Source organism: Anopheles coustani, chromosome X (genome assembly GCF_943734705.1).
Source record: "Anopheles coustani chromosome X, idAnoCousDA_361_x.2, whole genome shotgun sequence".
Taxonomy (NCBI): domain Eukaryota; kingdom Metazoa; phylum Arthropoda; class Insecta; order Diptera; family Culicidae; genus Anopheles; species Anopheles coustani.
The window spans coordinates 8,265,820-8,289,804 of NC_071290.1; the positions used below are offsets into that span (position 1 = coordinate 8,265,820).

Below are 23,985 nucleotides of genomic sequence, written 5' to 3' on the forward strand. Positions count from 1 at the left end.
TGTTGTGAATGATGGAGCGGTTTACATACCATAGTTCATTACTTCATGCAACCGATCCAGTCACGATCGTTGCATTCCCGCACACGTACGTACGGTGTGTACGTACACGAACATCAGGAGAGCGCTCTCTCATGCTCTCTCATATTCCAACCGGCCACGAACACCACTGAGCCGCACCACAGAACGCTACCTGGCAGCGGAACTTCTACATTCTTGCATACCTGATCGTTGAGCAGTGTACGTGCGAACACCGAATGGCGCCCCGTTGATGCTGTAGTGGTGCTGGACGCCGCAGCGTACCCTCGGTCACTGGTAGCGAGAACTGCAACGGCAGTAACAAGCCAGCTAGCTGCCACAGTCCACGTTTCGGGGGTTCGCCGTCGGGCTCGGAGCACATCGTCGACGCCTGTGACCTTCCAACAATCAAATCCCATTGGGAAAGAAACAATAGGCACAAAGTGACAAGAAAGAAAGACTGGCGTCCTCGGCAGAGAATAATCCGTCCATCACCGATCAGCAATCAAGCTCCAGCAGCAGGAAGTGGCAGTTGAGTGGAAATGTGGTGCGCGTGAAACAAAAGTTCGAGTGTGAATCGTGCGCTTGGAACGCGCTTTGCAAGATCGCGTTGTGTCAGAGTGAGCGATCTTCCGAGTTCCAGCGGGGTTAGGGCAGCAGAGTGAACAAGTGGTTAGGAAAGAGTGAATGTGTGTGCTTTTTTTATTTTTGTATAGTGCAACCTGGTCACCGTTGGCAAAAGAAATGCTAGAAGGAATGTCGGCCGAGTGTCGTGTCCGCCCGTTGGTACAGCAGTTCTGACTAAAGGCGTGAGCTGTAAGTGTGCACACACAATACACGCTGGCGTGTACGTACGTGTACACTTCGCATCAATCTACACTCGGAGAGTGCAGTGCGAAACCGTAAGTGCGCGCGCCCTACATTCCCACGAACCCCGTGAGGCAACACCGTTCGTTTGCACGGGAAACGGACGGCGTTCTTTTTGTTAGCACCTGAACCAAAGCGAAACGATCGTCGTCGCTGACTGTATTGGTGCGGTTTCGAAGTTGCAGTTTGTACGGGGCTTAGAACAGTCAACCGATCGGCAGAGACAAGTTTTCTTGCTCTAAAGCGCCTTGATAATCCAACGTTGATGATGATGATGATGTTGCGAAGCGGACACCAGTAAGGACCGGAGGATAGGGGGTTTTAATGCAAGCGGGCAGCGGTGGCCTACTGTAGCACCCTCCCGCCATCCCCGGAACTATGCACCACCGGTACGACCGTCATCATTATCATCGTGGCCGTTGTTGCCGTTACCTGAAGCGCACAGAAAGATGGTCGACGGTGTGACGGCGTCCTATAGGAGGGTAGGCCAGCGGGCTGCCATTGATCGTACCCGCCGTTTCCATGCCCGTCTGCCGATGGCAAGCGACGAGCTGCCGAACGTCGATCGGATGCCAGGGGGAGACGACCCGATCGTTCAGCGACTCTGGGGAGAGCAACCAGAAGGAAGCATTCTTCTCGCCAGCGTAGTGAGGGAATTTTACCAGCGCCCGTGGGCGCGGTCCACCGGTGTGCTGGAGCCGGAAAGATGTCCCCGGGATGACGCAAAAGTCCACGCAATACTAGCAACCGATCGAAGCGACACACCCGTGGCAGAGAGGCGACCTCCGGGGACAAGTAATGGACGCCGGTGTCGTCCGACGGTGGCCTGCAGTTTATTGATAACGCTGACGCAACTGCTGATAGTGCTGGCCTGTCTGCTGCCATCAACGAGTCGCGCCCAGGCAGCGTTCGGTGGCCCATCGGGTAAGTGTATGCGCTATCGCTTCCGCAATCGATGCCATCGGTTTGCCAAACCCGGCTGGTGCACACTGCCTTTCCCCAATCACATACCCCGATCGATGGACGGCGACAGCAATAAATAGAACAAAATTAATAATAACATAGTTTCTCGATAGCATGCTTAAAACATCACATTTCCAGCCCTCGCATTAAATGGTTATGGTTTCTTCTGAAGGCAAGGAAAAGGTTTCCGCTGAAAAGACGCGCACCACTTAGGGACATCGATATTGTCGTAAAGTAAAAGGGGCGCACACCCTCGAGGGGCAATTGGCTCCGTTCCCATGTGCGTACATACGTCACCGACGTCATTTTCCTTTCTCCCAATTCTACTAGGCCTGGGTTAAATTTCCTTCACTCCGGTGTGCGGTTCGTGCGACATCTTTTCCGGTCTAGGGGTTTTCTTTCGCCGATCGATTGGATTGTGGGATTATGATGGGAATAGCCTATGCCTAATGCCAACGACTTTCGCTTTGGACGATGAAGGCGAGTGAAAAAACAAATCGACAAAAATACCCTCTGGTGGAAGCCAAAAAAGCAGCGGCGGGGTTGCAGTTGACGCCGTTTTCATTTCGTTGGTACTATGTACATGGCTCCCATTTTTCCTTAAGTTTTTTTTTACCTTGCTGTTTCTTGAATGCATCTTGCCCGACGTAAACAAACAGTGCCCTGTGTTTATTGGTTACTCTCCAGTGCGCCGGCGGAAACATTGGAAAGCATTAAAACAATTCCTGTGCCACACCGAATGAGCCGGTCGAGGAAACCACCATCAAATCAACTGCACAGAATGTGTCGAACAGATGGAGTGTTCCTCGAATGGATGGATGCAAGGATGCCGGGGATGGCAGGCGATAAACCCGGGAGTGATGGTGCAAGCGTGAACAACATATTTCGTGCAGCAGGCCGTATTTTTAATTTTCATCCATCCCGGGTACCTTTCGTTTGCGGCGTTTGTTTACGTTTATGACATGATAACTGTCAACTTGTATTCCAACCAATCATAAATTCTGTTATACGCCCGAATAGAACTGTACTACTCGTGACGGTATTAAATCGTTAAATTTCAAATTAGAGCAGGGGAAAGAATGCAAATTTATTAAAAATTTAATAAATCGCGGTGGCCAGCTTGTCAATAAGCCCACGATTTCCGTCGATATGTTTTTTACGATAATTATTTAATTAAAACAAACGACGCTACTTTTGAAAAAGTACTTTGATATATAGGATAGTTATTTGATCCATACCTACCCGTTATAAAAACGGGCGTTTTTACCGAAATTTTACGATAAAAACTATTTAAAAACTCTCATGAATCTTGCCAAATTTTAGCGATTTCAATTGCAATGTAAATGCTGCTAGCGTATTCGAACCACTGCTGGGCCATAGGCAGAGTTCGGGTGTATTTTCCTTGCACTACATTATAGTGCATTTTTAATCGGGAATAGTAGGCATCACCTACCAAATCATCAAAGCAAGCTGTGAGCTCGAAAGAATTCACACTTTCAGTCGCTGTAACGGAAGCCTACGGAAAGACGTGTCGTGCATACAAGCTAACCAGAATGGCAAACATGGTGCAGAAAATTTGTTTAGTAGGAAACGTTTTGGAAATTGGAAAAAAATTTTGGAAGGGGCGATTTTTGAAGCACTACGTGAATCTAATGAAATGCTCCTTGGACCACCGGCATTGCAGCAAGCTGCCAGAGTGTGCAATGAGTTGACCTACCAGCAGACAGAGGAACCCGTTTACAACAACGTCATGCGTGGTTTTGTAATCTGTTTTGCGGGTATTCGGCAGGAAAGTGAACGGTCACGGCTGGCACAGCTGATACGTTGGATGGGCGGCGACATTAGCGAAGAGATGAATCCAGACATCACGCATCTAGTTTGCAATGCGAGCGGCGGTAACAAGTATCGACACGCCAGATCGTCCCGTTTGACCATCGTTCGACCGAGCTGGGTGCTGAACGCTTGGTTAAGCCGTCACGATGTCAACTTTACCGCCATGTCCTCCTGGTTCACCGCCTACCAACGGGTGAAGCCGTTCGATGGCCAGAAGATGTGCTTCTTGGGCGTCTCGCCGGAAGACCAGCAGGACATGATCCAACTGCTGAAGGAGTACGGTGGCGAGCCAACCAACCGGGATGATCCAGGCTGTACCCATGTTGTTGTCGGACCCCATGCGACTGACGCGGCGGAAGTTGACGCTGGGGGTGGCGGTGGTGATGCTGTCGGTACGGTGGAGCGCCGAAACCTGAAGCGGCAACTAACATCTCGCAACATGGAGGCACCGTGCTGCAAGCGACAGAGGCTGGACGGCCAGACGGTGAAGCCTGTGCAACAGTTCATCGTTAAGGCGGATTGGTTTTGGATCACGGTGCAGGCAGGATTCGCAAGCGAACTCGATTATCTCTATGGATCGACACCGGCCGATACTGGCGTGCCGTCCCAACCCGACAGCTTCACTGAATACATAACGGATCTGGAAGAGCACCACCGGGAGTCCAGCGAGAAACACGTCACCGCCGAAGCAATGCCGAAAGCATCGATCGACGGTCAGCGAAGCATGCGCCAGAACCATTTCTCCGAGTTGGTCCAGACCGAGTCGAATTACGTTGGCATTCTGGACGTGGTGCTGACGCTTTTCAAGAAACCACTCGACGAGATGGCTCAAGGTGATGATCCGATGCTGAGCAAATCCCAGTTGAGGACCATATTCGGCGCGCTCTTGCCAATTTATGCCGTCCACAAGCGCATGCTGGTGCGACTGGGGCAAATTCAAGAACACTGGTCGGAGGACGTGCTGATCGGTGAGGAGGTGCTCGATCTTCGCGACGACCTGGTGGGCGAATCCGCGCTTTACTGCCTTCCTGGAGCAGAATCAGGCGAAGCGGGAGTGTGGCCGCCAATCGCTCCAGAGCTTGACGATTCGCCCGGTACAGCGCTTGCCCAGCACGCTTTTGGTTTTGAAGGAAATTTTGCGGCACACCGCCGGGACGAATCCCGACCATAAAAAGCTGATGGAATCGATACATGCGCTCGAAGAGTTGCTGAAGTTTATAATAGAGGACAAACGCAAAACGGAAGCACAGACGGCCATGTTTGATATGTTCCACCAGATCCTAAACTGTCCGCCAAACCTCATCGCGGCGCATCGACACTTTGTGTCCCGGTGCGACGTTACGGAGCTGTCCGATGAGCTCAGCGGTCGGGACGACCCGTTGGTTCTGTTCCTGTTCATCGACACGCTGGAAGTGTGCAAGAAACGTTCGCGGGCGATGGTAAGCTGCGGCCAATCCACGGCGACAAGCAAACGGAGCAACGGTCTTCGGAAGGCTAAAAAACCATACAGACACGTGCAACTGCTGCCACTCAGCTCCATCCGGCTGGTGGTCAACATCGTCGACCGTCCGGGCGCGTTCCTGCTGATCCGACGCGAGTAGTCGCATGCCGCTTGGGACCGGCCAGTACTCGTTCAACATGCCCAACGCCCGGGAGGATCAGAAGCTGGCCTTCCTCCAGAGTCTGGCGCAAATGGTGGAGAACGTCTCCCAGCGGGATCCGGGATCCGTCCTTGTCACCAGCACCGCCGAGCAGGCCCAGCTCGGCCTGAGCAGCACAAACGACGGCGGTTCGCATTCGATGGGTTCCAGATTTGCATCAAAGGCACGGGCAATGGCTAAGCGTTCGTTAAAGTTGACCTCCCCATCGAATCATCACGACGATGATCTCGGTTGTTTCCCGTTGCCCAACGAAGTCGATGGTGAATAAGCTGGTGTTCGAACCCATCTCGCCAAAGATCCCGTAACTCTGCAGCTATTTGAATCCTAAATCTTTTGTGTTATTCGAAGCCACAGACATTTTAGTCCTTTTTGACCAGGACGTCAGCCTATCCAATAATTCATCTCAAAGCGCGAAAAGCGATGAACAATATTTTTCTTTATGCATACATGTACATGTACGATTAATGTATGGACAACGCTGTGACTAACATTTGATGCAGGATAAACTAATCCGTGGTCTATTTGGAACACGATCTGTAGGAATGAAAGCGGAGTGGAGAAGGAAAGCTGTCTCCAGACAGTAAATTGTTTTTTCGTTGTTGCGTTTTGCTGTCGAAAACCCTTTTTTCGATCCTCCGTATTCTAGCTCAAACCATTATCTTCTTTCTTTCGTTTCAATAGTTGCTAGTTATTCCCCAGACATGCTGTTGCCGTAGAATGATTGCCGTAAAATAAGGACCTCTTCTACTTGAAGAAAACATGATCATTCGATGTTCCGTGATTTGTAAAATCACATCATTTCTGTGAATATAAACATCCTTACACTTCCGTTTTGCGTTAGCGTTTTCTTCCTCCTTAACCAGTGCTTATATAACTTTTACATTATATGTGGAATTCATTTTAGTCTGTGAAAATACGATTGACAAAAGGCCAAGCCAACTTAGCTGAATTGCGAGTACTTTTTGGCGATAAAATGTTGTATTTAATTGTTTGTGTTAGAACAAAGTTATAAACAATAAAGAGACGAGGGGGGATTTGACGCTGCACATGTTAATAATGTCGTTTGCAGGGCATATTATGTCTCTTAAAGTGTCCTTTTTCACCGTACCCAATTGTCTAGACTTTGCGCATAATTCGCAGTAAAATAATCGAATTTCATTTACCTTATCAATTAATTCACATTTCAGAAGAGTTATTGGACAGTAATGCATACTAGGAATGTTCCGGGAATGCTGCAGGCTGGCGAGAACTGATTAATTTTATTGGTGGAATGGAAATAGACTCGATGCAGATTAGTTCGAGAAACTCAACCCGATTAGGCCACCGCCTTCCACACCGTGCAACTGTGAGCTGATGGCAGTGCTTTGTACACACAAAAACGCAGTGTTCTCGGAAAACTGATCGGAAAAATGAGGCTCTGAATGGTCGAGCGACACGGAGAACATTTCTTACACCCGTTCTCCTTTCTATTTCCATTCCATTCCCCCTGCTTTCTTTCGCCCGCTGTCCTAAAGGGCCAACATTCTTAAGAAGGCCCGTGGCCAACATCTCCGTCCGTTTGTATGCGTGCGCGTTGTATCGGTCGCGTGGGAACTGAAGTGGCGAGGGTGTGTACGGCCGCAACAACGAGACACGGCGCAACATAAACCAGACAAAGGTGCTGACTGTTTCGTCGGTAACCCCGCTAACGCGAATAGGAAGGTTCGGTGTGCGGGTGTGTGTGCCTGCTTAAATCTGAAACCCCGTCTCTCGCTCTGGCTTTTAAAAACACACCATCGCGATGTGTGGCAGCAGCATAAAGAAGCATTAAACCGAAAGAAGTGTACAGCAAAGCAACCGGACCGGGGAGAAGAAAACACAAAAAACCTGTTTCATGGCTGCCTTTTTTACCCTCTCGTCCCGCGTTCCCTCGTTCGGGCTTCGTTTGGTACCTTTTTCCAGGCCCTCTCTATTGCATTTGCGGCTGCTAACTTCAACCAGATGCTCCGACCTGTGCCGCTCGAGAACCGTTCGTCTATACATGTTTCCTTCAGAAGAGCAGGGGCGAGAAGATCACATAAACATATCCTCTTTCCCCCGTTATAACGAAGGAGGAGGGAGGGAGGGGGACAGAAGTTCATCATGCTTCAAAGTTCATATGTATGTCGGGACGCGTCACAGTCTGGAGTCTATTTTATTTTACTCCACCGGACGTTAAAACATAATCAACGAAGGAATCGGGCTAAGAAAACCACGCTTCGAAACTGTCTGCATTTGTTTCTTCTTGTTCTGTTGGCTAGATTCTCCACTCGATTATTTGTCTTTGGGCTTCTGTTTTGTACTCCTCAATGCGCTTGATTCTTTCACACTTCCTCCCTTCTTCGCCATCCATTTTACCTCCGCCATTCGCTTTTTCCAGCAATTTTGTCGATCGTGCACGAAACACATCTTTTTCAACAAATCATAAATGCTAGGCAGGCTTTTTGCCCGGTTGAGGTTAGGATGGGGTGCTTCACGGAGGTTAAAGTGTTGCCTTCCCCTTGTTCGCCAACTCAAAACCTGCCTAAGATGGCCAACCGTCTATGGTCGGTTTCCTCTTCGCCGAAGATCGCACCTAGCACCGACCAGCATTGGCTTCCATTAGTTGCGCCGTTTTGTTGTGCACACACCAACCAACCCCCCCATTAAAAAGTACCATCGCCTTTTAATTGTAGCCTTCGGTATAGTGCGCTTCCATCGAACCAAAGTGCTGTAATTCATTCTCATCTGATCGTGTATTGCCTTGCTTTTTCGTTTCGTTTGTTAGACACTCAGCTGCAGGCGCCCCGGTTCACAACGCAACCATCGTCGTCCGGCTCGATAGTCAACGAAGGCCGCACGAAGATCCTCCAATGTCACGCACTCGGTAAGCAACTAGAAGGATTAGCTCAGCAGAGAGAAAGTTTCACTTCAACGCGGTCCGTTTCCTTTCAGGCTATCCCCAACCGAACTATCGCTGGCTGAAGGATGGCGTCCCGGTGGGGAACTTTAGCAACAGCCAGTACTTAAAAATTCAGAACGTGACACGGGAGGATGCCGGGAAGTATCAGTGCCAGGCGGAGAACAAGGCCGGCACGATCTTCAGCGACAAGACGGACGTGGTTGTTGCCTGTAAGTTGGCCATGGTGGTGTGCGGAAATAAGACGACACCCAAGTAACAGTTTTAGTTTCATCGAGTTAGTTAACGATGTTGTTGATGCTACACCATTTAAACACATCTTAAGAATACGTATTCTTAAATGCTGTGTCTTATATAATTCTTAAAACCACTCTACAGAACGTTCTGAAAACCATCCTTTAAACCAATTTTTAAACTGAAAAAACGTGAACCCAATACGTAACCTAATTAATAGAACCGCGTTACATACACATTAAAATCATTCATTTACATCAAATCCGTTCAAAACCAAACACAAAACAATTGCAGTGTTTGTGTTGTGTTTAATGCAAGTTGTTAATGTTACTGACATATTTTTTTGGACGGTAAAGGCAAATCCATAACTTTACCATATATTCATGTCAGCTATAGTCGCGACACGTTATTCTCATTTTAGAGTTTGAAAACTAAATTACTTCAGACGAGCAGAAAACTATGGCAAACCAATTTCATTGATAAAATATCATATACTTCGAAATATGATGAAGCGCCGTACTTATACGGAAAAATATCACGTTACAAATGCTTTGCGAAATAATTGTTAATTGATAGAATGACCCATATTCCCTCTTATGAATACCGATAATTTCAGATCGTTTGGGATTGATCAAATATTGTCAACACCTTGTTAAGTTGCTATTAAAACTAATTTTATAACGTACACGTAGTCTTAAGAAATCATCAACAAGGAAACGTTCCTTGTTTATTTTATCTGATTTAACACAAACTCTTTAAAGTCTACTAAGCAATGGAAATGTTACTTCGAAAAGGACGACTGATTGACCAACTTTCCTTTCAGACATGGGCGTGTTTACGGATCTGTCAGAAAAGGTTGTCTCGGTAACGTCGGGCTACGCGGCGATCCTCAACCTTTCCTACATCGACTCGGTTCCGGCCCCGTCCGTGTCGTGGCAGAGCGAGGAGGGTCCGCTCAGCTACGACATCAAGTACGCACAGACCGCGAACAATCAGCTGATTATCCTCAGCGCGGACGAGAGCGACATTCGGGCGTACCGGGCGCGTGCGATCAACACCCAGATCGGACGCGAGGAGGTGACCGGGTACGTGCGACTGAACGTGACCGGCAGCCAGCACACGGAGATCGCGCCGGAGATCATCGTGCATCCGCGCAGCATGAAGGTGGTGCGCGGGGCGCACATGGTCGCGCTGGAGTGCATTGCGAACGCGCGGCCCCTACACGAGCTCGAGACGATTTGGCTGAAGGACGGCATCCCGATCGAGAACACCGGCATCACGTTCGCGCAAACTGACCCGTGGAACCGGACGGTGGCGCTGCTGCACGTCAACCTCACGCACACGGGCGAGTACACCTGCCAGGTGCAGATGCGCACTGGCGGCCACCCGATCGTGTTCTCGATGGCGCGCGTCACCGTGCAGGAGCCGCCGACGTTCGTGACGCCGCTGCGCACCGAAACCCTCGGCGAGTACGGATCGCGCGTGGTGCTAGCCTGCGACGTCATCGGAGAGCCGCTGCCGCGCATCACCTGGTTCCGGAACGCGGCCCCCATCGAGCAGGCGGCCGGCAAGTACGCCGTGCAGGACGACAACTCACTCGAGATCTACAAGCTCGGCATGGACGATACGGCCATGTTTCAGTGCCTGGCGTCGAACGAGGCAGGCGAGAAGTCTGCCTATACCTGGCTAAAGGTGAAAAGTTAGTATCCCAGCCAATACCCTGCCCGCCTTTCCCCCTCGTCGCAGTCTACTAACGGCCATTCTATTTCCATTTTCCATTTTCTAGCTTCCACCCCAATAATGGAGGTTCCGCCCGGCAATCAAACCGTGCTCGATGGAAAGGACGCCACGATCAACTGTCGGGCGATTGCTGCACCAATTCCAAACATCACTTGGATCTACAATGGTAAGTTTGTTGTTCGCACGGGCACACAGTTCCCGTGTCTGCATGCCACTAATTCTCCACTTCCTGATTTCCCACAGAAACGCTCCCGATCGAATCGTCCACCCGGGTGCAAATTCTTGACACGGGCGATTTGCTTTTATCGAACGTGCGCGAAACCGACAGCGGTCTGTACACGTGCATTCGCGAGAACGAGGCCGGTCGTATCGTCGCGTCCGGTTTTCTAACCGTCCTGGGTAGGTATCCACATTCAATTAAATGTACACATCGGTAGTTCCGACAATATGAGGGCAGAAAAAAAAAATAATATAGGAACTTGAAAACTCGCTACAAAACATTCATTCAAAGAGAACTTGAACTAGAACAAAAATTCCGTAGTATAATTTACGTATGCTGACTTAATAAACGACGAAAAGCGACCTGCGTGAACGTGTACCAATTCCGGATATGAAAGGTTTTTAGTTTGTAAGAGTCATTCCAACAATACTTTATTTGTTTTTGTATTAATAATTTAATATTTAGAAAGAGAAACTCTCTTCATAAGTTTGGAGGATGTATTGTTGTAGTCTTGGGAGTTTCAATGTTTCTAATTTGTTCGTATTATTTGATAAGTAGCTTATTGTAATAGCTTACGTCTGATTTAGTATAGATAAAGTTTAGCTTTCCATTTTTTGTATTTGTTTTCCAATCCTCAGATCGTTTTGAGTTTAAAAATCCGCTAGGTGTAGGTATGGAGGCGTCATATTTGTGTTCAGAATGTATGGCGTGATGCTTATAGTACCCAGACTTACATTCTTACCTCACCTAACGAACGACGGAGAGCGACCTGCGTGAACGTGTACTAATTCAGGACATGAAGCTGTTTAGTTTAAGAGCCATTCTTTTGTTTTGTTTTGCGTAAATAATATACAATTTGGAAAGCGAAATTCTTTTCACCGAACGAATAACGATCTACCTGAACGTGTACCAGAACACGGAATTCTTTAATTCATAAGAGTTGCTCGGAGCGTGTTTTTGCTTGTTCTTTCTTATAATATTTGATGGAATCGCAACGTAGATAAACTTGTTTTTTTTTTAATGGTTTTGCTATTTAAGGTATATCTTGAAGTTATTTCAAGTAAATGTCAAAAGGTTCAGCTGTTTGTTTGTTATAGTATCTACATAAAACAGCTTGAATATGTTGAAATGATTATTGTTAATATTGCTTTTATTGTGTTCCTCTTTCTATTTGCAGTTCGTACACAAATCATCCGTCCTCCGGATGATATGACGGTGTTGCTTGGGCACTCAGCTTCGCTGGAGTGTGGTGTTTCTAGTGATCCGTCCGTGCCGTACAATATCGATTGGTACCGGGAGCCAAAGTAGGTTTTTGAATGAAGCGATGTTTGGTTTGGAGATTATTTAAATCCAACCTCCACTAACGTATGTCTCTTTGCAGTCGGTTGCCGATCAAGAATAGCCAACGAATCGGAGTGAAGGGTGATGGCACGCTGGAGATCACCGAGGTGCGCCCGTCGGATGTAGGCCAGTATTCGTGCATCGTGACGTCGCCGGGCGGCAACGAAACGCGTTCGGCCCGGCTCAGTGTCATCGAGCTGCCGTTCGCACCCTCGAACGTGCAGGCCGTGCGACTCAGCGCCCCGCAGCACCGTGCCATCAACGTGTCCTGGACGCCCGGGTTCGACGGCAATAGCAAACTCATCAAGTTCATCGTGCAGCGGCGCGAGGTGCCGGAACTTGGCCCACTGCCCGACCCGTTGCTCAACTGGATCACCGAGGCGGCCAACGTGTCGGCCGAGCTGCGCTGGATACTGCTAACCAACCTGAAGGCGGCCACTGCCTACCAGTTTCGCATCAGCGCCGTTAATCGCGTCGGCGAGGGCTCGCCCTCCGAACCGAGCAACGTCGTGAAGCTGCCACAGGAAGGTGAGCGCTTTATGAACCCATGCTTTATCTCAATGTCACCGACCGTTTCATCTGGTGAAGTTGGTTAGCACACAGTGCAAAGGGAAAAACCAATTGGGATACTTTACAGCATTTGTTTGACACTGAATGAATGAATGAATTAATTAATGATTCTTTATTGATTGGTTAAACTCGTATGAGAGGGCACATATCTCCTGTAAGATTATTTCAACATTGGTTATAGTTCGTTAGCTTAGCTGGGTTTGATCTGTTTTGTCATGTAGGCATGATTGGAACCTCCGGAAAAGTTGCCAAAAACCCACGAGGCCAAAATATGAATTTGTTGTCTAACTCAAATACAAACTAAGCTAATCGAACATAAAATCTAAATAGATCAACTGATTCACCTTTACAGCGTACATTTAGTACGTATTCAATAAAAAACATTCTAGTGGAGGTCAATTTGGTGCTCGGAAATGGTCAAGCTCGAACATTGCGTTGCTATTTGAATTAGTCTTCACACAGATAGAGTGTGTACGTTTGTTTTGAGGAGAAAATTGACATTAAACAAGTCCAGAACGCTTCGTGGAGCGATGTATGGTTGGATTCATCCAGTTTCTTCCTCTTTGAACGTGTGTAGCGCCGTCGGGGCCACCGGTCGGGTTTGTCGGATCGGCCCGTTCGTCGACGGAGATCATTATCCAGTGGCAGCCGCCGGTCGAGGAGCACCGGAACGGTCAGATCCTGGGCTACATCATCCGCTATCGGTTGTTCGGGTACAGTGCGAGCCCGTGGAACTACCGCAACATCACGAACGAGGCGCAGCGGAACTACCTCATCCAGGAGCTGATCACCTGGAAGGACTACGTGATACAGATCGCGGCGTACAACAACATGGGCGTGGGCGCATACACGGATGGGGCGAAGATCAAGACGAAGGAGGGTATCCCGGAGGCGCCCCCGACGGACGTGCGAGTCGTTGCGCTCAACTCGACCGCCGTGCGCGTCTGGTGGACACCACCCAACCCGCAGCAGATCAACGGCATCAACCAGGGCTACAAGCTGCAGGCATGGCGCTACGAAAGGCCACCGCCTCCTGGTGGTGGTGGTGGTGGTGGTGGTGGGGAGGAGCAGACCGCCTCGGGCCACTCCACCGAGGGTGAGGAGCCGGTCGAAACGGAGATGAAGGTGCTGACGGTGCCGCCGAACCTGCTGGATCCGCTGGCCGAGCAGAGCGAGGTGATGGTGGGCTTGGAGAAGTACACCGCGTACAATGTGACCGTGCTGTGCTTCACCGATCCGGGCGATGGCGAGCGCAGCACCCCGGTGCCGGTGCGCACCCTCGAGGACGTCCCGGATGAGGTGAGCGCGCTGCAGTTCAGTGGCATCTCGGACCGGGAGGTGAACGTGACGTGGGAGGTGCCGCGACGCACGAACGGCATCCTCGTCGGCTACCAGGTGCGCTACTACCGGAAGGAGCATCCGGAGGCGGCGCGCACGGTCAACCTGACGGCGGAGTCGCGCAGCCTGCGGGTGACACACCTGACCGCCACCACGCACTACACGTTCGAGGTGAGCGGGTGGACGGCGGTGGGCGTCGGTCCGCCCAAGATCGCCACCATCCAGTCCGGCATTGAGCCGGTGCTGCCACACCCGCCCTACCAGCTGGCACTCTCCAACATCGAGGCGTTCTCGGTGGTGATTCAGTTTACGCCCGGCTTCGATGGCAACTCGTCGATCGCGCGCTGGATCGTGGAGGCGCAGACGGCCCGCAACCTCACCTGGTTCGTCGTGCACGAGCTGCACGACCCGGACGCGTCCACCGTGACCGTGCTCGGGCTGACCCCGTTCACCAGCTACCGGCTGCGGATTATCGCGTGCAACGTCGTCGGGCGCTCGGAGCCGTCGGAGCCGACGAAGGACTTCCAGACGATACAGGCACCGCCCAAGCACCCACCGTTCAACGTGACGGTTCGGGCGATGAGCGCGACCGAGCTGCGCGTCCGCTGGATCCCGCTGCAGCAGACCGAGTGGTACGGCAATCCGCGCGGCTACAACATCACCTACCGGAACATACAGGAGGGCGGCCCAGAGGAGGCAGAGGTGGTGACGACCGAACTTGCCACCTCGGCGTACGGTGTGCGAAGCGTGCTGATCGAGGATCCGACCTCCAACTCGCACGTGCTCGACGGGCTGGAGGAGTGGTCGGTGTACGAGATCGTCATGACGGCCGTGAACGAGGTGGGCGTGTCGGCGGACAGTAGCCCGCATGCGTTCGAGCGTACCCGCGAGGCGGTGCCGTCGGGTGGGCCGGCGGTGGTCGAAGCGAATGCCACCTCCTCCACCACGATCGTGGTGCGCTGGCACGAGGTGCCGAAGGTGCACCGCAACGGCCAGATTGAGGGCTATCGGGTGTACTACGGGTCGGCGGTGGGCCGCACCCGGCCCGTGCTGCACAAGACGATCGCCAACAACTACACCTTCACGGCCACGCTGACCGAGCTGAAGAAGTTCGTCCAGTACGACGTGCAGGTGCTGGCGTACACGCGGCTCGGCGACGGCACGCTCAGCACGCCGCCGGTGCGCGTGCAGACGTTCGAGGACACGCCCGGCGCCCCCTCGAACGTCTCCTTCCCGGACGTGTCGTTCAGCATGGCCCGCATCATTTGGGACGTGCCGGACGAACCGAACGGCGAGATACTGGCGTACCGCGTCACCTACCTGCTGAACGGCTCGCAAAGCCTGAACTTTACGCAAGAGTTCCCACCTTCCGACCGGACGTTCCGTGCGACGCAGCTGCTCGCCGAGCGCTACTACCTGTTCAGCGTGACGGCGCAGACCCGCCTCGGCTGGGGCAAGACGGCGGCCGCGCTCGTCTACACCACCAACAACCGCCAGCTGCCGCAGCCACCGTCCGCGCCGCAGATCTCGCGCTCTCAGGTGCAGTCGGAGCAGATCACGTTCAGCTGGACGCCCGGGCGCGACGGCTTTGCCCCGTTGCGCTACTACACCGTGCAGCTGCGCGAGAACGAGGGCGCGTGGACGTCGATCCCGGAGCGCGTCGACCCGTCCGTGACGTCCTACACGGCGAGCGGGTTGCGGCCGCACACGCACTACATCTTCCGCATACGCGCCACCAACGACCTCGGCCCCTCCAGCTACAGCAAGGAGAGCGGCCAGATCCGCACGCTGCCGGCCGCACCCTCGGAGGGCATCACCGGCCTCAAGGTGGTGCCCATCACGACGACGAGCGTGCGCGTGCAGTGGAGCGCATTGAGGGCGGCCGCCTGGAACGGAGACGCGGCGACCGGCGGCTACCGGATCCTCTACCAGCCGCTGTCCGACTTTCCCTCCACGCTGCAGAGCACGCCCAAGCTGGACGTGCCGGGTGTCGCGCAGGAGTCGGCCGTGCTTGCCGACCTCACGCAGGACCGCAACTACGAAATCATCCTCCAGCCGTACAACTCGCAGGGGTCGGGGCCACCCTCGCCACCCGTCGCCGTGTACGTTGGCGAGGCTGTGCCGATAGGCGAACCGCTCGACATCGACGGCGTGGCTGTGTCGCCGACCGAGGTGCGTCTCCGCTGGAGCCCTCCACGCCAGAACACCCAGAACGGCGAGCTGCTCGGCTACAAGATCTTCTACCTCGTCACCGACTCGCCGGAAGGGACGCCATCTCCCGTGGCAACGATTCCTGCCGCCGACCCGGAGGTGCATCTCGCCGAGGCGGAAGTTCAGCGGGCCCGCCACGGTACCGCCGGCAAGCCGCAGGCGGCCACCACCACCGAGGAGGAAATCGAGGTCGTGCCGGCGTCCTACAACACGCACAATCTCGTCTTCCTCGACAAGTACACCGAGTACCGCATCCAGATACTGGCCTTCAATCCCGCCGGCGACGGGCCCCGCTCCGCACCGATCACGGTGAAGACGCTTGCCGGGTTGCCCGGTCCGCCGACGCATCTACTCTTCGGCGACATCACCATGAACAGCCTCACCGTTAGCTGGGAGGCGCCTCGCAAGCGCAACGGGCTCATCCTCGGTTACATCGTCGCCTACGAAACGACGGAGGATAACGAAAGTGAGTATCGCTGGGTGAACGTCGTGCATCTCATCCTACACAGGACACATAAGCACCATTTCGTGATGTGAATTACCCCATTTTAAATTATTGGCAATTCCATTAACACATGTTTTGGGAAAGTAAGAAATCCGAACCTGTTACATCATAGTTGTAGGGAAATTCACAAGAAGAAGTAAACAAAACTATTCGCAGTATTTCATTTCATATCTTGCGTAAAGGTCAACGTCTTTTAGAAGATGCCGCGTGACAAATGAACATGGATTGTGGACATATGACTGTTACAGTTTAGATTGGAACTTCTATTCACCCAATGCCCATTTCACATGGATCGAAAATAACACACTGAAACCAGTTGTGTTTAGGTATGTGGTTTAATTTGAGTTAGAACGCCAGATGTTGCTTTTTAAAAGTATTTGACGAGAATTTAGTTGGAGTATAACGTTTCTTCTTTGTGTCACTGGCGCTTTATTAAACTCGTTCTTCCTGTGGTTGCGATCAAAAGAGATCCCCTCGAGCGCGAATCTCGATTGTTTTATATTCTGGTTGCCTACCTTCCTACATATCTCATTCTATTAGTTTGTGTGTGGGCTTGACTTAGTGTATCTGTGCTATCACTGCTCGCACCAACTACGCCAAATGTCAATTTGGCGGCTTGCGGCAAAATGGCTTACGGATTGATCTATCCGTGCCGGTATCACTACAGGTGCATAGGATGGTGGGATTGAAAGGCCCTATTGTTTCGCACTTTTTAAACACTGCCATACGTAATTTGTTCAATCTGTTTGTTAGCTCCGAAAGTACGGCTCTTGTTGTAATGATTTCGAAAAGTTACATACCAAATCTTCTTCGTTCAATTATTTGTGCTCTGGATGCGATTCTTTTTTCGGCTCTTGGAAGGAAGAGGATGTTGATCATTTTAGTTTGGAAAGTTTATAATACATGGTGTCCAATATATTCGCATACAAATTCAAACATCAATTATACCATATCGAATATATTCCGATTTACTTTTTTTTTGTAAACAAAGATAGTAGCATGTTAAATAATCATGTAGAAAATAAATAAAGTGTAGTGTGTCCACTAAGGCTCGATGAGTATGGTGTATGGGAATATATGGGACCCCGTGTAATAACAACAAAACAACAACTAAAAAACATACACCCTTCTGTCTCGACAGAATTCAGCAAGCAGGTGAAGCAAAAGGTGACCGGCACCAGCCTGGTGGTGCAGAACCTAGAGGAGGAGGTAACCTACACGTTCACGGTGCGCGCACAAACCATCGACTACGGGCCGGCGATCAGTGGCAACGTGACGACGGGACCGCAGGACGGCTCGCCCGGGTCGCCGCGTGAGCTCACGATTGCCAAGTCGCAGGCGAGCGTGCACCTGCACTGGATCAACGGCCAGTCCGGCAAAGGCCCCATCCAGGGCTACTACATCGAGACGAAGAAGCGCGGTAAGTGTGGTCGGGCACGTACTTTTTTTTCTTGGTGAATTTATTTGTTTAATTTTGTTCCGTTTGCAACGTTGCAGATGATCTGCGGTGGGAGACGGTGGCGCGCACGAACAACGGGCCGCTGCAGGAGTTCACCGTCAGCTTCCAGAACCTGCTGCCCTCGACGGCATACAAGTTCCGCGTGATCTCGTACAACCGCTACGGCATCAGCTGCCCGGTGTACTCCGACGACGCGGTACTGACGCCGTCGAAGCTGTATCTCGAGTATGGCTACCTGCAGCTGAAGCCGTTCTACCGGCAGACCTGGTTCATGGTAGCCCTGGCGGCCACCTCCATCGTGATCGTGATCATGGTCGTGGCGGTACTGTGCGTCAAGAGCAAGAGCTACAAGTACAAGCGTAAGTGACTCTCACTCGTGCAGAGCTTATCTGTGTTTCTGTATTATTTCTAACTGACCACACCATTGCAGAGGAGGTCCAGAAAACGCTCGAGGAATCGATAGCGATGTCGATCGACGAGCGACAGGAGCTGGCGCTGGAGCTGTATCGCTCTCGCCACGGCATATCGGCGAACGGGGGCGGTGGTGGTGGGGGCCTGATTGGGCCGGGTGGTGGGCTGGGTGGAGGCGGTGGCACCGGCACCATGATCCATAGCACGCTCGGACGCCGAACCGGCACGATTCTCGGCCGCAAGGGTGGAGGCAGTGGGCCGGGCTCAAGTGCGGCAGCAGCCGCCGCCTCGCTGGGCAAATCCCCGCCTCGACCATCACCCGCCTCCGTGGCCTACCATAGCGACGAGGAGAGCCTGAAGTGTTACGACGAAAATCCGGACGACAGCAGCGTCACTGAGAAGCCGTCCGAGGTTAGCTCCAGCGATTCACAGGTATGCTGTTGTACGAAATGTGTTCAACAATATCCAATTTCATGTTCCTACCAGAAGTTTCAATGCCGTAAAGCGTTAGCAAAACGTTACGACAGAAATAAAACATATAAAAGATACAACTATCTTTTAAAAACGCGATAGGTTCATCGAGTATCATGCAATGAAATGTAGTTCAATATCGTATTTGTTGGAAAAGATCCCCAAACATACTTTATCATATACATATACATATTCCCTTGTTTGTAAACATAAGGTTTAAAGAACTTAATATGTGTTAGATGTAGTTTGAAACCATTGTTTTTGTTATCTTCTAAAGGTAAACAATGAGAACTACGTTCGTGAACTTCCAACGAATCTAAATTTTCATCGTCGAGATCATCGCTTTAGATATTAGCACTAGTTCAATAGCGGATAGTTCAACTAAACTCATCGGAATTGCAATGTACTGTAAAAGTCTGATTTTGCTCGTCAGTCATTGTAATTTAGATATTAATACTACTTATTCTTCACTTAATCCTTTAATGTTGTTATAATAATTAAACCAAATCTGATTTAAATACTTCTGACAGATTCATCTGCCTTACCAAAACTGACTGACCAACAGACCAAGACTGGAAATGTATTTAAATATTGATCAAGTTCTTGTTACTGATCGTTTTCATATCTTCATTCAATAGGCGTCGGAAAGTGAAAACGAGAGCGTCCGCTCTGATCCTCACTCGTTCGTGAACCACTACGTCAACAACGACCTGCTGCGCCAGTCGTGGAAGCGCCAGAAGCCGGTCCGCAACTACTCCAGCTACACCGACTCCGACCCAGAAGGTTCAGCCGTCATGAGCCTGAACGGGGGTCAGATCATCATGAACAACATGGCGCGTTCCCGGGCTCCGCTGCCCGGGTTCAGTTCCTTCGTGTGAGCGGTCGCATCCGTATTACTGGCAGCTTATCGGCCACCCTTTCGGTACACTTACTTACTTACTGCCACTACTGTCGTGTTGGGAAGGGCGCGCAACTTACTCATAGATAGTTAAGCTATAGAATTTGACTGCTACGGCATGCGAGGGATAGGACTTGATCTGAAGAAGGGAGGACTATGTACTTCCGACGCGCTTATTGGTCGTTCAGCTGATAAGTTTTTAACTTTTATTTTTTACTCTACTTTTGTGTATGTTGCCGTACGTGTCTTACGTGGAACCTAGTAGTAGCATAGAGGATTAAATTAATGTGTAGTATCAATGGTCTTAGAGTAGAGTAGTGCCTAGGAGGAGCTGGTAGTGTTTCGAAGCAATTTATTGTTTAGCACACAACGCGAGGGAGATCAGAAACGGACATAACGATGTCTTTATGCTGTTGCTCGCCACTGCCACGGTCCTTGTGCGTTTTTTTTTACGAAACACAACATTAAGAACGTGATGCATATTATTATGACAATGTCGCCCAACAAACGTTTTGAAATGATGACGATCCGTTTGCCTTTAGCGAAGGAGATGCGATATACGATAGTTAGCCTAGTAGCACCAACCCTTTTTCATAGTGAAAACGGGAAGGGGGTTAGAATTTACTTATATACAACAAATATACAGAGTCACACGACACACGAACATGCGAACATGCAGAGCAAGCAATATATCTGTACACGCAGGAGGAAAGTTTTATGTGATAACAACATATATTCGACAAACAGGAGATAGAGAGCGAGCGAGAGAGGAAAGCAGGCACGATTAGGGAAAACGCGCCGAATGGCAACTAGATAGACGAAAAAAATGAAGAAACATGCAACGGTTGTGCTGCTATTTGCCTTTGAAAATGACCAATTATTCGTCCATTTGATACTAACTGAAATTTGTGCGCGTAATTGCAACCTAAGAAAAAGCCATTTTCGTAAGTAAAATTATTATACAAAATAAACTAGACTCCCGCACGTCCACTGGGACGGAGCGCTCGTAAATCAATTATGCACGTGTGTGCATAATGAATTTTCCGTTTTTATCCTTGAAAAAAATGATGTGGGTGTGTAAAGTAAGTAACGCATTTTATTGAATCCTACTTTCGGTCTCGAAGCTTGCAGAACTCATCTAAATCGTAACAATTATGTGGTGGTTAATTTGTTTTATTTTTACCTCAGTTTTACCTTGACACGAGGCAATTAGAACCACGTTGCTAAATGTTTGTAATGGCTGCTGTTTTACATTGTACTGCTTCCTATCACTGTTATAAAAGAGAGGTGGGTGGCGGAGATACGTCAGTAACTTAACTCCTTCCACCTCTCTTAGCTCGCTTTGGGGCATGGCAAGAAGGATGCGAAATAGAAGCGCCACTAATGAGAGCGAAAGACTTGATACGGACTGGCTGGAGCCTTTTGCACGCAAGGTTTGTCCTGACTTCGTTCCTGTGCCAAATTTTCTCCAATGCGCACCTGGCAGTGATCCTAACATGGATGCACCATTCACAATGTCTGAACTCTCACTAGCTCTTTATTCAGGCAAAAATTCCTCGCCGGGAATGGACCAGATTGGAAATAAATTGATTCTCAATCTACCAGACGTGGTGCGGAAACGACTGTTGTGTTTATTCAATAACATGTTTGAGCACAACATCGTCCCTCCTGAATGGAGAGAAGTGAAAGTAATTTCTGCGTTGAAAAACGGCAAACCTGCATCAAGGCACGACTCATATCGCCCAATTTCGATGATGTCCTGCCTGCGAAAATTGCTCGAAAGGATGATTCTACGCCGCTTGGATAGTTGGTTAGAAACAAACAACCTCCTGTCCGAAACCCAATTCGGCTTTCGCAAAAGCAAGGGCTCTAATGACTGCTTAGCTCTTCTTGTGACTGAGATTGAGTTGGCTCATTCTCGAGGCGAAATGATGGCCTCAATCTTCTTAGATATCAAGGGCGCTTTTGACGCAGTATGTGTAAATATACTGTGTGAAAAGTTAGAAAACGCGGGATTGGGACCGCGGTTAAACAACCTTCTTTTCAATCTTCTTTCGGAAAAGGTAATGAATTTCGAACATGGTCAGACTAAAGTGCGCTTGACCAGCTACTTTGGACTTCCGCAAGGGTCCTGTTTGAGCCCGTTATTGTACAATTTTTACGTGAGTGATATTGACTCATGCCTGGCGCCAAATTGTACCCTTAGACAACTAGCGGACGACGGTGTTGTTTCAGTCACAAGCAACAGCATCATCGGATTACAACGCCCTTTGCAAACCACGATGGATAATCTTGTCACGTGGGCTGACAACCTAGGTATTGAGTTCTCTACTCAGAAAACGGAGATGGTTATTTTTTCTTTTCACTACAACACGGCGGAAAATAGGCGAAAGAACCTAGTAAATCCCCAATTTGATGTCCATATCTATGGCTCAAATATCAAAATCTCCAGCACGTTTAAATACCTAGGTGTGTGGTTTGATAGAAAGAATATGTGGAGAAGCCACATAGACTACCTCGCTCAAAAATGCGCTAAAAGGATCAACTTCCTTCGAACGATCTCGGGGTTCTGGTGGGGGGCACACCCACAAGATCTCCTGAGATTATATAAGACAACTGTACTGTCCGTCTTGGAATATGGGAGCATATGCTTCCACTGGGCGGCCAAGACGCATTTGATCAGACTAGAAAGGATCCAGTACAGATGTCTTAGACTTGCACTAGGGGCTATGAAATCCACTCATACCATGTCCCTAGAAGTGATGTCAGGAGTGATGCCGCTTAAACTTCGCTTCGAGCAACTTTCGCTTCGCCTTCTCATCCGTGCCTCAGTATCGAATCCGTTAGTGATTGACAACTTTAGCCGGCTGCTAGAGATGCGCTCAAAATGTAGGATAACAAAAACTTTTCATGACTACTTATCCCTACAGGTAACCCCTAGTCAATTGTGCCAATATCGTGCCAGTCTCCCGGAGTCCTTCAGTTCCTCTTTTATAACTGATTCCTCAATGAAGGAGGAAATGAAGGCTATTCCAGAAAGCCTTCGCTGGACGCAGATTCCCAGCATTTTTATGGAAAAGTATGGCCACCTAGACAACCAGTTCTACACCGATGGCTCCTCATCAGAGGAAGGCACGGGTTTCGGGGTGTACAGTAGTTCCACCGAAATCTTCTTTAAGCTGAGGCAACCTTGTACAGTGTACATATCAGAGTTGGCCGCAATATTTTACGCTCTGTTGATTATCAGCGCGAGCCCTGCTGATCACTACCATGTTTTTACGGACAGCCTCAGCGCAGTGGAGGCGCTCAGGTCAGTGAAGGCTGCTAAGAGCCCCGATCATTTCATAAAACAAATATTGGAATTGCTGGGCTCATTGTTTGATAAATCATTCAGAGTATCTCTGATATGGATCCCATCTCATTGCGGCATCACCGGCAACGAGAAAGCGGATGAGTTGGCCAAACAGGGGGCCTTAGCCGACCTGTTTTTCGAGAGACCAATTCCCCCTCACGAGTTCCTCCGTGTCCCTCTACAGCTCTGTCTCTCACGATGGCAGGGCTTGTGGGATGCGGATGAGCTCGGCAGGTTCTTATATTCGATATCACCGCGGGTTTCCCTGCGACCCTGGTTCAAAGGCTTTTCTGTGGGTCGCTCGTTCATTCGCATGATGTCGAGGCTAATGTCAAACCATTATGAGTTGAATGCGCACCTACAGCGCATAGGAATAACTGATAGCAAAGCATGCAGCTGTGGCAACGGATTCCACGACATTGACCATCTCCTCTGGTCGTGGAGTTTGAAGCCGCCAGACCCGAACTATTTGCCGCAGTCCGAGCGGCAGGAAGAGTCCCTGTGACCCCCATCCGTGACATCTTGGGACAGAGAGATTACAAGTATGCATGGATCATATTCGCTTTCGCCAGGGAGTTTGGAATCACTCTCTGACCTTCTCCTCTTCCTCCCCATATATCCCTTAGCCTCCCACGTCCTATCCATTCCTACTAATATATGTTAATCCTTGCTCGTAGTCTCGTGTAATTAGTATATCTAAGTAGTAAATGTTATACGTCTTGTTCGGCAGGGCGGTTGCCAGGCCAAGTATCGGGCACTGAGCAACCGAGCAAGACAAGCAAGAATGCTGAAGAAGCATTAATACGGCCTGGCCGTTCAAACTAAAAAAATTTAATTTATCACTGTTATAAGTTGAGCGTGACTGTATCGGGGAAATGTAAAAACACAAGTTCTTATCAATTTATTTATGTTCTTGGTACCATATTTGTATGCATTTTATGAAGATGATGATGACGATCACGTGATCATTATGCATACA

General features: G+C 49.9%; 1 protein-coding gene across 1 annotated transcript; it reads left to right on the top strand.

The window, feature by feature from the left end:
- The first annotated feature begins 811 nt into the window (after positions 1–811).
- Positions 812–20,656, top strand: LOC131269669 (protein sidekick). The gene is made up of 13 exons (XM_058272152.1): positions 812–1,806; positions 8,125–8,223; positions 8,292–8,468; positions 9,314–10,189; positions 10,277–10,396; positions 10,474–10,629; positions 11,628–11,754; positions 11,832–12,319; positions 12,939–16,376; positions 17,557–17,835; positions 17,913–18,233; positions 18,305–18,717; positions 19,395–20,656. The coding sequence occupies exons 1-13, from the start codon at positions 1,332–1,334 to the stop codon at positions 19,632–19,634; spliced, it is 7,209 nt and encodes a 2,402-aa protein (XP_058128135.1). The 5' UTR covers positions 812–1,331; the 3' UTR covers positions 19,635–20,656.
- Positions 20,657–23,985: the final 3,329 nt, after the last annotated feature.